This window comes from Phragmites australis, chromosome 16, assembly GCF_958298935.1.
Source record: "Phragmites australis chromosome 16, lpPhrAust1.1, whole genome shotgun sequence".
NCBI classification, from domain to species: domain Eukaryota; kingdom Viridiplantae; phylum Streptophyta; class Magnoliopsida; order Poales; family Poaceae; genus Phragmites; species Phragmites australis.
Genome location: NC_084936.1, coordinates 10712482 through 10727957, shown reverse-complemented (window position 1 = coordinate 10727957; position 15476 = coordinate 10712482). Strand labels below are relative to the sequence as shown.

Genomic DNA, 15476 nt, shown 5'->3' with positions numbered 1-15476 from the left:
CCCCGACGCCGCCATCGTAGAACCACCGGTAGAAGCCATCCTCGTGCTCGTGGGCCGACGATGAGGCGTTGGATGCATCCATCGCGTCAGAGCTGGACGGTGTGGTGGCGAAGCCTGTGGGCAAGGTTGCAGCCTAAGGGAGGAGGCAGACGGCGCTAGCATTCTTGAACCCGGTTTCTTCTCTCTGTAACGAAACGTTATGTTTGTAACGGCAATGGTGGGTAAATATATGCTATAATCTAATAGAAGCAACATTTACCTGAATTATGGATTGTTGTACAATCTAGCCCCACATTATAGATTTTGGATTGTAGAATCATTTTGTTTGTTTTAGATTATGATTTTAGAAGCTAGAATTCACAGTTAGAATAAAAAACAAACAGACCCTTAGAGGCTTCTTATTTCTTTCATAGATTGATAATGGCATGCATATATATAGCCAGCCTTAACATGATCTGTAAGGAAACTAACAATCTGAACGCTAATGGAAAAGGAAAATCCTGAAGATATGATATCGAAACCTAGGAAATATAGAATATGTCTTAACTAAATTGATGCCTTGGTGCCTTAGCCCTCAAGTTGCTGAGTTGGCTAGGGCTGCACGACTATGCAGGGTTTCGTTGCGTGCCCCATCGGTGAGATCGCCACCGATAAGGCCGCCATCACATCCTAGGCACGTGCCGGCAAATTGGCATGGTAGTGTTGACCGAGGTCAAGCCAGATACGATCAATTGGACCTCGAGTCCCACCCTGCTGTGTTTATAGCTGGGTCAGCCTCTAGTGCTTTTGCCACTAGAGGAGGAGGCGCCCATTGTGGCCTCTGCGAGGCCAGAGAGAGAGATGACATGGCAGCTAGGTGTCTAAAACCAGGTGATGTGGTAGCAACGGTGGCAAAACAACTTGTAAAACCGGTCTCAAGGGGTTATATGATCCGGTATTCAAAGTTTGAGGGAGTAAAACAAACGATTTAATAGTTCAAGGGGTTATCCAGACCAACAGCATAGTTCGGGGGAGTAAAATGGATTTTTTTCATTTAAAATATATGCAAATTCTATCAAGTTTTGCTGTCAAAATACTTCCAAAATTTGTCAAAATGCTTGATGTCAAAACAGGGGTAAAATCACAAAGTCCTAAGAAAAGTGGGGTCAAATCTGCAAAGGCATACATGTCTTTTTACAGCTGAATTAACACCGTTAAGTGTTCTTAATGGAATGGGGGCAAACGCAATCTTCAGATATAGCGCGTGATGTTGATGAAGACATATCTGAAATGAATCCCTACCACATCACCCGGTTTTAGCCACCTAGCTACCATGTCATCTCTCTCTAGCCTCACAGAGGCCACAATGGGCGCCTCCTCCTCTAGTGGCAAAAACACCGGAGGCTGACACAACAGGGTGGGACTCGAGGTCCAATTGACCGGGTCTAGCTTGATCTCGGTCAACACTGCCATGGCAATTTGCCGGCACGCGCCCAGGATGTGACGGTGGCCTTACCGGCGGCAATCTCATCGATGGGGTGCCCAACGAAACCCTGCAGTAGCACCAGTGCACAACTGCGAGCTTATTTGAGGGGTTAGGGTTCGATGAGCCTTGCCGGACGGCGCATGTAGTTGGCCGAGCCGGTGTCATGTTGTGAGGGAAAAAGCATGTGTAAAATATTCACCGGGGTCGGACGGTGCTCACCGCACAGCTGGTTGAGAGGGAACGGCTTGGGTGATGTTGGTCCGTTGGTGATGGGTGGAGCAGGCCACTGAAGATGAAGAAGACGGCCATGTGCCTGCCGATTCGCTCGGGGAAGGGGTGGATTCACACGAAAGAAGGCTGGTGAAGCTTCAAGCGACCTCTAGCTGCTCTCCCCTAAGCTCGGTGTGCTCAAATCTGGTTGGATTTCATTGAATTTGGCTGGTGCGGTGGGGAAAGATGGGCGGCGGTTTGTTGCTCGGCTCAGCTATGCGCGTGCGGCTCTGGAGAGGCAGAATGGGGAGGGGAAAGTAGAGGGGAGTGGTGAGGAGAGTTAAGGCATGCTCGGCCTAGCCACTTGCTCTGGTAACGCAGTGATGGGATGGCCAACAGGCATCGCCGGCCACGTGGGCAACCTCCTCTGTGTAGTGCCGAACGGGAAGAAAAAAACGAGAGAGAGAGAGAGGAGCACAAGAGAGGGACGAGGGAGAGAGGGGGCACGGGATGGGTCATGGGACAAAGAAGGGAGGAAGAGAGGGCAATGCGGTCATTTAGTCATTTTCCAACCATTTTTTCTTTTTTAATTCCTTTAATCGGGCTGCCCCTAACGAGAGTTGAAACTAGGGGCAAATGGCTCCTTCGTTCCGAAAAAAGAGGGGCAAAATCACAAAGTCTATAAGTAAGGGTAAAATCACAGTTGCATTGTAAAATAGGAGTAAGAACGCAATTGCCCCAGGACTTTCGACATCAAACTAGTCTTTCTATGAAATATGCTTTTCATGCTATCGAACAAAGCTTGCATCCTTTTCCTCTGCTGAACACAATTCACAGTTCATAGACAATTCAGAACCAAAAATAGTGTATCCAGTTTAAGTTGCTATGTACAGCAAGACCAACCAGTGCCGTGGGTGCCAGGCAGGTCGTGCAACCCTAGCCAACTCAGCAGCCTGAGGGCTAAGGCACCAAGGCATCAATTTAGTTAAGACATATTCTATATTTCCTAGGTTTCGATATCATATCTTCAGGATTTGTCTTTTCCATTAGCGTTTAGATTGTTAGTTTCCTTACAGATTATGTTAAGGCTGGCTATATATATGCATGCCATTATCAATCTATGCAAGCAATAAGAAGCCTCTAAGGGTATGTTTGTTTTTTATTCTGATTGTGGATTCTAGCTTCTAAAATCAGAATCTAAAACAAACAAAATAATTGTACAATCTAGAATCTATAATCTGGAGCCAGATTGTACAACAATCCACAATTCAGGAAAATGTTGCTTCTATCAGATTATAGCATGTATTTACCCACCATTTTCGTTACAAACATAACGTTAAATTATAGAGAGAAGAAACCGGGTTCAAGAACGCCAGCGTCGTCCGCCTCCTCCCTTAGGCCGCAACCTCGCCCACAGGCTTCGGTACCATGCAGTCCGGCTCCGACGCGACGAATGCATCCAACGCCTCGTCATCAGCCCGCGAGCGCGAGGATGGCTTCTACCGGTGGTTCTACGACGGCGGCACCGGGGACCGAACGCGGATGCTTCCATCGGATGTTCATCGCGGCGGCTAGGCTCATGGTGACACGTGTCACGAACAACGCAGACTTGGTCTCGGACGTGACAGTGGACGTGGCTTGGGCGACTAGAGGCATGGGCCCAACATATGGTGGAGAAACGGTGTTCGGGCAGGCACAGTGCATGGCGACCGCACAGGGACGGAGTGCATCCGGTGCTTGGAGGACTCGGCGCGAGTGCTGCTGTCGGTTTGGTACTCATGCGGAGAGGCAATGCAACAATTGATGGTGAAGGGGAATGGCAGCAGTCTGTAGGGGAGAGAGCGAGTCTGTAGGGGAAGGGGAGAGATTGTAATAATCTGATGTTGTTTGTTCTAGATTGTACAGTCCAAATTCTAGATTATGAGAATCAAAATCTATATTGTTAAAATCACAATAAAAAACAAACAGACCCTAAGTTTGCCCTACCTCTTCTAGCACCCCTCTCCTCTCTCTAACGGCAGCCAGGAAGCTATCACGGCTCCTGGATGCCCGAGGTCTAGGACCTCCCCCACCAGTACAGCACAACTACAACTTGATGAACTTACTAGGTTCCAACAATGTTAGCAGCATTTCAGCTAGTTTCAATGCAGCATCACAATTCATAGCTAGACCAGAGCACAGCACAATATCAGCACTCAAATTAACCCAAAAAAACAAGATATTTACCTTTTGTCAGTCAAGTACGAGACCCAAGACAACTTCGAGCATATGTAAGTACTAAGGAACAAAACAAGTATGCAACTATATGTCCCACCAACTAAAAGTCAAATCAAAGCCCTAAATGATAAATTTACACCAGGAGTAATACCTTCATGATGTTTGCACATGAAAACAATTTTTTTTATGGTACTGATTCATAGAGCCATAGAGCAGCCAGAACTTTTCCACCTCCCTATCTTCGCATTATTTTTCTGATATCTGAATTACAGCCTTTTATTTAAATAAAAATTAACAATACAAAAGAGGGTTCCAGAATTTTAATACCCTAGATAAATAAAAAAATAAGCTTATTTGCTGAATGCCAAATTCATCTTTGCAAGATTGGGTATTATCCATGTGGGACAAGGCCAGTTGGAGCAAATCTGAGACACAATTTCCTTCCTTCTGCTATTTTCCAAGTTGAGAACTCCTATATCACGAGTATGATTCTTTAATAGCATAATCAGTTCGTCATGATCATCAGTGAAGTAGGCATGATTGGCCTTCAATTGCGGATGTTCTGCAGCACCAAGACAGAGTGTTTGGTTATGCCCAAGAAATAACATATGGTGTGGCAAGCTGTTAATTTTCACAAGCTCTTTTGCAGCCATGTCCACTTTGTATACTATGATTTTCTTTGTAATATATCGTACGCGCTCATCCTCCTGCTCTGGAGCATTTACTATCCCCGGTGCATCACCATCCTCATCCTCCTGATCTGGATGATTTAATATCCCTAGTACATCACCATCCTCTTCCTCGTGCTCTGGATGATTTACTATCCTCCAAACTTCCTGCCCTGGATGATATACTATCCCCGGTGCATCCTGTTCCACGTGCATTGGATGATCTACTATCCTCCAAACTTGCAGCAGATCACCCCAAGGAGCCGGAATGATGTACATGCTCTCGTGAATAAACTTCACCCGGTCCATAATGACCTTCATTGTGACAGTGGAGGCAGTGAGATCATACGCGTGGATTTCTCCAAGTGATGTCAATGCATACAACAGACCATCCATGCACATGCAATCTCTATAACGTGTGTTGGGTAGCAGCAAGTTCCACTTATCATCCCCTGCTCTTGCAAACGAAAGCTGTTGGTACGGATTGTGGATGAGCACCACAATGTAACTTCCAGTGGACAGATCAGGAAACACAAATGCCTTGAAGTAGAGGTGCTCACGCAGATCATTGAGAGCATATATCTCAGGCGCCCTGCCACTGTGGTATGATAGCTCGTACATGTTGATAGTGCCTGAGTCATCAAAGATGGGCTTCACTTGCTTGATGGTAATCACTGACGGGAGAGCAATCTGTTCACCAGTGATTGGATTGACAAGGTGCAGCTCAGACCTCTCATCTGCAGTAATCAGCCAGCCATTGGAGGACCCGATCGGAAACCGACTACGGATGGGTGGCTCTGGGAGAGTTAACTTGTATTCCCTCTGTTCCACGAGGCTGTAGAGACACGCAACATTCTCACCAGCAGATTCAGAGGTGTAGAGCAGGCATGGCGTCTGGGACTTTTTGTACTGCCCGAGATCACGCAGACTGGTGTAGGCGGCATGCCAAGAGGAAGAGACAGAACCCGCACGTATGAGGTCAGGGATCTGAAGGTTGGCAAAGATAACCATCAACATATCCTGCGGCAGTTCCGGCATCACGCCCACCACAGTATCCAGTTTCATCAGTGATGCATGAACATGTTCATCTTTTCGAAACTTCTTCAGTAAACTGTGAGGAAACACCAGCAGTTTGGGCAAAACTCTGAAGAAAAGATACCACAGATCTCTTGGGTGTATAGCTAGACCCCATGGCCATAGGCTGCTCAGAGTCCCAGCTCTGCTACAGGTTTCCATTGGAGCAGAGCCTCTCTACGAAGACGAACTGTTTCTGCAGGAATACTTGGAAAGCCGCAATCTTGGATGAAGTACGCAGCGGGCGGGCTCCTGGCTGCACTAATATAGATCACCAACCGACGCCACCCTCCTAAACTCCTAATCCGAGTAGGTGAAAGGAGATCCGAGTTCAGAACGATACCTGGCTCCGTGAAAGATTCGAACTTGGACTCAAAATTGTCGCTGCGAGAACCCACAGACTTGCTTCAGTCCGACGAGGATTCCGGATTCCGAGAAAGGAGATCCTCCGACCCTCGAACGGATTCCGGCCCCAATTCCGCATAGACTGAAGAGGGAGTACTAACCGGCAAGCGGAAGTTCAGTCCGACGAGGATTAGGGGCAAATTTGGAAATTTAGACAACATACGCGACCGTATTTGCGAAAATAGATAACATGTCGACGTATTTGCAAATCTAGCACTCGTATTCGGTATCTCAAATACTGAAATTTGAATTTCGGAAACTGAAAATCCGAAAACACCGTATTCGGCAACTGAGGTGCCGAATACGGCACTGTGGGCTGTATTCGGCACCTCAGTTGCCGAATACACCCTGTACTCTGCTGTATTCGGCAACTGAGGTGCCGAATACAGCCCACAGTGCCGTATTCGGCACCTCAGTTGCCGAATTCAGTACATCATGTCACTTTCACGTCCTGTCGATGCTTTCGGTGTGTGCGTGCCAGCGGGATGCTGCTTTTGCGCTTAATAAAAGCCCTGGCTCGCAGAAGAGAGAAGGGAGAAGAGAAGAGAGCAGCAAAGGAGAGAAGGGAGAAGAGAAGAGAGCAGCAAAGGAGAGAAGGGAGAAGAAAAGAGAGCAGCAGTGGAGAGAAGAGAGAAGAAAAGAGAGCAGCAGTGGAGAGAAGAGAGTAGCAACGGAGCAACGCTAGGAGAAGCAGCTCGAGCAGAGGGGGCAGCCGGAGAGGATCAACGCGAGCAGCAGCCGCGCTCAATTTCCTTAAGGTAAGTTTTTAGATTACGTAGTTAATTAGTAATTATAATTAGATTTTTCTTAGTTCGTTCAGAAGTATATTAATCATTTCGTCAGTATATTGTTAAATTCGTTCAAGTACATTTGATTAATTATATTATTTTGGTAAATTAGAGTATTTAAATTAATGATTTAGTTGGGTTATATAAGTTTTATTAGTAAGTGTGATTAGATTCTTTACTTAATATAGTAACATGAATTTACGGGATTTAATCTAGGTAATTAGTTTTATTAAAGTAATATAATTACGTAGTTAATTAGTAGTTATAATTAGATTTTTTTTAGTTCGTTCAGAAGTATATTAGTCATTTCGTCAGTATATTGTTAAATTCATTCAAGTACATTTGATTAATTATATTATTTTGGTAAATTAGAGTATTTAAATTAATGATTTAGTTGGGTTATATAAGTTTTATTAGTAAGTGTGATTAGATTCTTTACTTAATATAGTAACATGAATTTACGTGATTTAATCTAGGTAATTAGTTTTATTAAAGTAATATAATTAATCAATTAACTTGATTAATTAGTTTAATCACTTAGGTTTGGTAGAACCGTAGAAGATAGTGTCCAGTAGCAACAAAGATGCATATTAGTTGTATATTGCACTATTTAATTAGTATTATTTTTGTACTTATTATTTATTACATGTATATTTATTTAGGAGATACGGTATGATTTTCCATATTTATTATGGAGAACGTCCCACAGTTTTGCACGGGAGACTTGTAACAATTCAGAACTGCCAGCACATAGAGAGTTCGGTTGAGGTACCTATTGATCTAGATGGCCTGAAATCACATATTATGCGCCTTTTGCGTGTGAACCAGCAGTCCCATACTGTTGTCTTAGAGGGTGTACGGCCGCGGCTTGTTCCAAATAGCTCGGTCATTGTCCATACGTTGTTCGAGATGAGTAGGAACAACGCATGGGCTTTGTACTCACGCAAGGCATTGGAGGAGAACTTTGATATGGCGGTGTACGTAAACATAGTGTCACGACTGGTGCAAGGTGATGCAGTGACCACTGTGGAAGGCTCAAGCCAGTTGGTGATGCATGAAGAGGATGGAGGGCATGTCGGGGAGGGCAGTTCCAGTAGAGAGGGAGGTAGAGTGGACCCTGGTGAGGTCGATGCAGGATGCATGGATAATGAAGACGGTGGTAGCGGGGATGAAGAAGCTGCTAACAATGATGACCCGGTCCCGGCGATCCAGTACTTTTGTGGTACTGGGCTCCTGGAGTGTGTCGTCGTTGAGTATAACACCTTATCTAACTGGGGATACCAGAATAGCGGCATTCAGGTCGGGCAACAGTTTCGTAACAGAGGGGAGGTCATCCACTTTATTAGCAACTATGCTGTAATAACAAGAAGGGACCACAAGTGCGCCCGGTCTAACCCTACGGAGTATGAGGTCAGGTGTACGAAGCACCCGAATTGCCCTTACTTCGTACGAGCACATCAGCCGAAATATGAGAACTATTTTGTGATTAGTAGACACACCCCACATACATGCAGCGAAGAGGCTATTAGGAATGTGAGCCACGCCGTTGATGCGAGGTTCGTAGCCCAACTCCTCATCACGCTTATTGGCACAGAAATTTGTTTGTCGCCAAAATCGATTATGGGGGAGGTGCACACTAAGACTGGCATGCTTATCAATTACCACACCGCGTGGCGAGCGAAGCAGAAGGCGTTGAAGATGCTATTTGGAAGCTTCGAAGAGTCATACAACAATGCTCCGAGACTACTGCAGAAGATTGCCATGACGAATCCAGGGACTCAGTGGGCCATGGCGGATGAGCCGATCAGGCTAGATGATGGGTCATATAGCACCACTGACCGATACCTCATTAGGTTATTCTGGTCCTTTGGACAATGCATCGAAGCATTCAGGCATTGTAGGCCGGTTGTATGCGTGGATGCCACATTTCTAAGCGGCAAGTTCCATGGTACCCTTATGACAGCAATGGCGACGGATGCAAATAATCAGATCATTCCTCTCGCCTTTGCAATGGTTGAGAGTGAAAACAATGATAGTTGGCTGTGGTTCCTCACCTTGGTAAGGACACGTGTCGTGGGAAATAGGGAACGAGTTTGCGTCATCTCAGACCGCAACAAGGGTCTTCTGCATGCGTTGGACGTGCTGCATGATAGCACAAACTGCTCCATTGCATGGCCTGATGTGGAGAGAAGATGGTGCATGCGACACTTGGGTGCGAACCTGTACACAAGGTACCGCAGCAAGTCGCTTGTAAAGAGATTCAAAGGGCTATGTCTTCAGAACCAGCAGGCGAAGTTCAATGAGATATGGAGAGAGTTAAATGAGACCACTCGCAAGATGATGGCAGACCAGCAAGCAGGGGAGGATCAACTGCGGGCGCAAATGGTTGGGGGCCAAACTATCGTTAGTCGTTCACGTGGTACATTTAGCCAGTGGATAGCGGGGAAGCCGGCGGAGCGTTGGGCCCTTATCCATGACACTCATGGTGCCAGGTTAGCGCATAGAATTGTAATGATCATATTGTACCGATTCTTATGCAAATAGCCATTCTAAAATTATTGTATCCCATGTTAGGTACTCCATCATGACAACGAACATAGCGGAGGCGTTCAACAATGTCCTGAAGGGAGTACGGGGCCTCCCGTTGTGTGCCATTATTGAGCTCACATTCTACAGAACGGCGGACTACTTTCGAGACCGTGGTAATGCTGCTATGAAGTGCAGCACACGGTTTTCACCTAAGGTGGAGCAAATCATATCAAGAAGGAGGAGCAAGGCACACTTTCATCGGTCGAGGATCTACGACTTGGCCAACAATGACTTTGAGGTCATGTGCCGCCGTAGGTATGCTTCAGGGTATAGCGCCGGGGACACCGTGCAGCAATGTCAACTTGGACCTAACGAGGTGAAGTGCACATGCAATAAGCCAAAACTGCACCATATCCCGTGCTCGCATGTCTTAGCCGCTTGCAGGGACATAGGTGGCAATGACGGATCACAGTACGTATCACCGTACTTCACGATCGATGCATTGAGGAGCACATGGCTTCCAAAGATGCGGTCCTTTAACATCGGAACCAACTACAAATCGATCGAGGGCCCTAAGTGGGTACCTTATCCACGAGCACGACGCACAGATCCTGGAAGGCCTAGATCTACGAGGCTGCAAGGTGACATGGATGAAGCAGATGCTGTTGATGGCCTTCGCAGGTGCAAACTTTGCAAACAACCTGGACATGACAGGAGGACTTGCCCGACCCGTCAGTAAACTATCAGCCCACTGTCAAACTGAACTGTCTTAGAGACTTTGTATTGTAAAATGTTATTCACCTGTTAGTTGTACTACTTATTGTGCATTATGTGGTTTGCATTGTACCCCTTTAGACAAGAAGTGACCATTGTATTGTAAATGTAATTTTATTTATTTATTTCGTGTTTCTTAAATATTCATGGATCCGTGTTTTGATGCAGAGATAGAGCGTAGGTAGTCAGTGAGCAAGAAATCTATGGCGGGATCCTCTAGTACAGGCTTTCCATGGACACCTGCAACGATCGCTATAGCACTTAATGCCTCCTTACAGGTTGTGCGCGAAGGAAACGATGATCCGTTAAAGGAGAACAACATAATCCAAGCCGTGGCGAAATTGCATGCAAGACCCATATGTTCTAGGTTAACCGCGCCCTCTTGTATCACCGGCGTCAAATGTATCTGAGGGTCCGCGAACTGGCCGACCATCCTTCTGTGATAGGTTTCTCTAGGAGGCAAAGAACGATAGTAATGTCGCCAGACCAGTATGCATCCCATATTCAGGTATGTCATATAAACATTTGGTCACCCTACTTATCTTATTTCCATTGATTCGAACGGTTCTCTTCTGCGTCAGGCTTTCCCGGAAGACGAACAGTTGATCAACAAAGAAATCTCACACTTCTTGACGATGTGTATGCTCTTCGGCGGGGGTGTGATGCCTGGTTCGTGTAGAAGACGACGACAGTCAGCGAATCAAAGGGGTACAGAGGCGACCTCTACGAATCATCCAGATAATGACGAGGACGAAGACGATGACGATTTCATGCCCCCCATGCCTAGACGTTCGAACAGAAATACAGGAGAAAGTTCTAGGAACACTGCAAGAAGACGTTCACGCACAACATCGAGATGCCATACAACTGATAGGGAAATAGGACGTGGTACCACCTCGGAGAAACCTCAAGATGATGACGACGACGACGATTTCATGCCACAACGACCCCGCCTTCCGAGGCTTCCATCTCCGGAGGACACCGATGACCCTGAAAATGATGATGGATTTGCTCGTACTCATTTTTACAACTTCCCAGAACCACCTCGGAGACGACAACCATCTTACCCGGATAGCTTTGACCATCGCACCTGGAATTCTTACGCTAATTTGCGTCGCCACTTTCCTTCGCCCTAAGCATCTATTGTAACCCTATATATTTTATTCCCTTAAGGCATGATATTATGTTCTTTAGGCGTATCGTACATGATAATGTTTGTTGTTGTTCGCTCTTTATGTGTAACCTCTGTACCGGGTTCCATGCTACTTATGCTTTACAACTACTATTGTTTCCTCTGTACTGAGAATTTCTTAAATTAACAATACAGTGAATAAGACATAATAGGGATGACCTCGACATTAAAATCAATAATACATGTGTCATGACAAATTGTCCTGGCTACTCAACGGCGACGATGCCTCACACAATCTCCAGGCGTGTAAGCGTCTGGCGGGTGTGTGGCTCTCATCCCAGCAGCCTGCGCAGGCCCCTGCCTTGCGTGCCCTTGGTCGTCTTCATCATCATCTGCCTGCCCTGTGGGAACCCCACCGAACGTGTATCCCGCCCCGCTTACTCGGCTCTGCATGTACCATGCCGAAGGATCCTCGTGCGGAAGTGTGGACGGCCCTAGAACGTGCTCCGATGGAGTCCAGTGTGCCGAAGGCTCGCCATGCTGGTACCAATGTGAACTTCCAGGTTCATTGAGATCATAGGAGGACTGTCCGCCGAGTAGATCAGTGAAGGTGGCGGTCGCATGCATTGCAGCACCCCAGTTAAAAGCATTAGGGTCGCTCCAGCAAGGGGTCTGCTGCGTGTAGTCAACGACGTCCTCCTGATGAGTAGATGCTGCAGCCGGAGGTGTCATCGTAGCCGGAGGTGCTAGTGAACCCAGCGTAACCTGCTCGGGCGCAGGAGGCTGCGTGCACTCCTCGGCCTCAGCACCGGAACATGAGACATGATGCGCCGAAGCTGAAGATGTATGTCGTGATTCTGACCGGACGGGTTCCTCACGAGCACTGGATGACCGCCTGCTGTGGGAGGACCGCCTGCTGTGGGAGGCACGAGACGGGTCCATGGCATGTTGGTCGTACCCCCTCCATTGCGGGGCACACCCACCTAGACCACGTATAGCGTTTAGGAAGCGGGATCCTCTTGTCCTCATGTACTCCCGGAGAGGGTTACGATCCCTCTGCGATGATGACCTGCTTGGTTCTCCAAAAGGTTGATCCGCTTGCGTATGCATCTCATACGCCTCTTCAGTCTGTATAAGATGAGGGACATGTCAGTAATACACAGATTTTCCAAAGAAAACCAATATAAGTAACGCATCACTTACCACAACATGAAGTAGGCGGGCACGATCCTCGGGGAAGGGTCTGGGGCCCAGCTGTACAGGTCCGCTGAGTAAGGTGGCACGTGTGCGCGGACGGTACCAAGCAAGGTAGTCCCAGTACGCGGACGGTACCAAGCAAGGTAGTCCACCGCAGCTGATTCTGTCCACCTCCGTATGTACTCGGCATTCTTGGATGCCCAGTCCTGCGTGCCTCCGCCCCCCTTTGAGCTCCACCTGTACGTGACATAAACAGTTATAATTTGTTAACATGGATAACCAATGTACTAAGGCAACATACAATAACACACTTACTCGTGCGCCCGTCCGGCGTCTCGTGGTGCTGGAACAGGCACCACCTGTCGGTACCTGAACTGCCTCTGTACACGTTCTGGAGAATATACTTCCACGCAGTTCATGTACAACAAGAAGCATGTGGTCAACCATAAGTCTGCGTCACGGCTACAAGAGGATGCCAGGAGTCCACCATCTGCAATTTCTTTTACTCGTGCCATACGCCATGGATCCCAATCCACTAGATCAGCGCTAAGGATGTCCAGGTCACTTATCACCCTGGAGTAGTTACCATGGTCTTGCTGCTGACTCCATCTTAGCCTGGCATGAATCCACCGATACCCCATCGTTGGCCTTATGTCATCTGCAATGCCATCAGAGATGTGAACTGGGTAGTAGCACTTGAGCACCCAAGGTCTGGAAATCGAGAGGTACTCCCAACTCCATAACTGTAAGAGATGTAAGCACCCTGTAATGGTTGCCTTCCTCTTTGTTCGCTGGGTTGCATCACACAATCCTCTGTAGGTTGCAGCCAACACTGCAGATCCCCAACTGTAAGATGTAGGCTCATAAGGATGTGACGCGAGGTGGGCTGCTAACCATACAATATGTGGGACGACATAATCGCCTGCCGTGTTGCAGAACATGATGCCTCCGAGCAGGACGTATAAGTACACCTCATAGTGTTGCATAAGTGTATTCTCGTCCGCATCCAGTGGGCATGGACCGAACTGTGTCAGCCCATGAACCCAGGACATGGAGAGGCCAGCATCCTTCCCGTCGTATTGCACACCAAACCTATAAGATGCAGATGGTCAATGACGCTTTAATAGCACTGTAATATTTTAAATGCATTACATAACAAATAATTACCTATCTGCAACATAACCCTTCCACTGCTCCCTTGCGGGTCGCGAAACTATTAACGGGGCACCCCTTATTGGCAGCCCGGTCAGCATGGCCACGTCCCGCAGTGTTACTGCCATCTCACCAAAAGGAAAGTGGAAAGTGTGTGTCTCAGGACGCCAGCGGTCGACGAGACCTGTGACCAGTGCCTCATCAATTGCCGGGAGAGGTGTCCTACCACCGACCTCCATGGGAGCTCCGGCCATCATGAGAGCGAAAGGTAGTAGTCCCGCCCGTGCGAGTGGCTCGTGGAATCGAGGGTCCAACTCCTTAATCTTGTGCACACTCCGGGCTCGTAACGGACCCAACTGCATGAGTTATCCAATACATGTACAGCGTTAGTTCAAAATTCTCGTACCAATGAAATAGCACATATAAACGTGGTACCTGTTGTCCTGTGAATATCATCCTTCCCCTATGGTTCTCGTCGTACCGCTGCTGAAGAAGCTCGGGAAGACCACCATGAGCCATGATAATGATTTAAGGCTTCATGGTTCAACAAATAGGTGAACAACAAATTAGAATATATTACAAGCTTCATAATATTGTATCTGCTAAACAAAGGTACACGTAATTTTTTCTAATTTTACCGGATAAGGACATTCATAGAATTATACTAAGGACACAATCTAATTACAATGTTGAAAGAAATTCATGATATCAAACTAATTAAATAATATAATTATATAGACTAATCAAATTCATATAATCAAACTAAGCATCGTAATTAATTAATCTAAGTACTCTAATTTATCAAATAATTTAATTCATTTAATCTAATTAAATAAACTAAGTACTCTAATTAATTAATCTAAGTAATCTAATAACGTAATTAAATAATCTAAGTACTCTAATTAAATAAACTAAGTACTCTAATTAAACTCTAAGTACTCTAATAACGTAATTAAATAATCTAATTTATATAATCAAAGTACTCTAATTTATCAAATTAATATAATTAAAAAAATGTAATTGAACGGATTAAACAATCTACTCTTGAAAAACTAATCTACTTCGAAACGGACTAACCAAATAAGCTAATTACTCTAAATAATATTACTAACCTAAGTATTAAATAGGTAATATAAGGACTAACCGGTACGAAAGCTAATTAAGTGCTTGCGTTGCTCCTCTTCTGCTGATGCTTCCCGCGTTCCTCTGCTCCCTTCTCTTCTCCCTTCTCTGCTCTGCTGCTGCTGCGACCTCAATTTATTCAGCAGACCAGCGATCTCTCCGCGTGTGGCGCCAAAACAACACATGCATGTACCGGCCGAAAGCATCACGGGAGGGAAGGGAAAATTGATTGATGTGACGTAAAAGAGATTGATGCGACGCAGCAAAAAGCGGTGGCAAATCGGTCGGCCGGCGTATTCGGCAACTGAGGTGCCGAATACGGCCCACAGTGCCGTATTCGGCACCTCAGTTGCCGAATACGGTGTTTTCGGATTTTCAGTTTCCGAAATTCAAATTTCGGTATTTGAGATACCGAATACGAGTGCTAGATTTGCAAATACGTTGACATGTTGTCTATTTTCGCAAATACGGTCACGTATGTTGTCTAAATTCCCAAATTTGCCAGGATTAGGCGACCGGCTGTTGGATCGAGAAAGACAGAAGTGGTGGAAGGGGATACGGCAGCGCATTAATTGTCATTGTCATCGCGCAAAATTTTCTAGTTCCTATTTTATTTTATATTAATTGTCTTTTATTTTTAGATGTTCAATATTTTTAAAAATATATTTAATCTAATATTAATTATCTTTAATATCTAAACGTCCAACATTTACCTTCCATACATTCTAAAATTACATTCATTA

General features: G+C 46.1%; 4 protein-coding genes across 4 annotated transcripts; 2 read left to right on the top strand and 2 right to left on the bottom strand.

Annotated features, from left to right (window-relative positions):
* Positions 1-4104: 4104 nt before the first annotated feature.
* Positions 4105-6168, bottom strand: LOC133896406 (uncharacterized). The gene is made up of 2 exons (XM_062337003.1): positions 5978-6168; positions 4105-5890 (listed from the first exon to the last, which is right to left on the bottom strand). Exon 2 carries the CDS (start codon positions 5794-5796, stop codon positions 4243-4245), a length of 1554 nt encoding a protein of 517 aa, XP_062192987.1. The 5' UTR covers positions 5797-5890; positions 5978-6168; the 3' UTR covers positions 4105-4242.
* A 2422-nt stretch (positions 6169-8590) lies between these two features.
* On the top strand, positions 8591-10503 carry LOC133894866 (uncharacterized). Its single transcript, XM_062335048.1, has 2 exons — positions 8591-9319; positions 9402-10503. The coding sequence occupies exons 1-2, from the start codon at positions 8616-8618 to the stop codon at positions 10093-10095; spliced, it is 1398 nt and encodes a 465-aa protein (XP_062191032.1). The 5' UTR covers positions 8591-8615; the 3' UTR covers positions 10096-10503.
* A 9-nt stretch (positions 10504-10512) lies between these two features.
* LOC133894867 (uncharacterized) lies at positions 10513-11266 on the top strand. Its single transcript, XM_062335049.1, has 2 exons — positions 10513-10638; positions 10712-11266. Exons 1-2 carry the CDS (start codon positions 10531-10533, stop codon positions 11264-11266), a joined length of 663 nt encoding a protein of 220 aa, XP_062191033.1. The 5' UTR covers positions 10513-10530.
* Positions 11267-12064: 798 nt separating this feature from the next.
* LOC133895048 (serine/threonine-protein phosphatase 7 long form homolog) lies at positions 12065-14239 on the bottom strand. Its single transcript, XM_062335255.1, has 5 exons — positions 14047-14239; positions 13627-13967; positions 12775-13551; positions 12595-12696; positions 12065-12098 (listed from the first exon to the last, which is right to left on the bottom strand). The coding sequence occupies exons 1-5, from the start codon at positions 14128-14130 to the stop codon at positions 12065-12067; spliced, it is 1338 nt and encodes a 445-aa protein (XP_062191239.1). The 5' UTR covers positions 14131-14239.
* Between the last annotated feature and the right edge of the window lie 1237 nt (positions 14240-15476).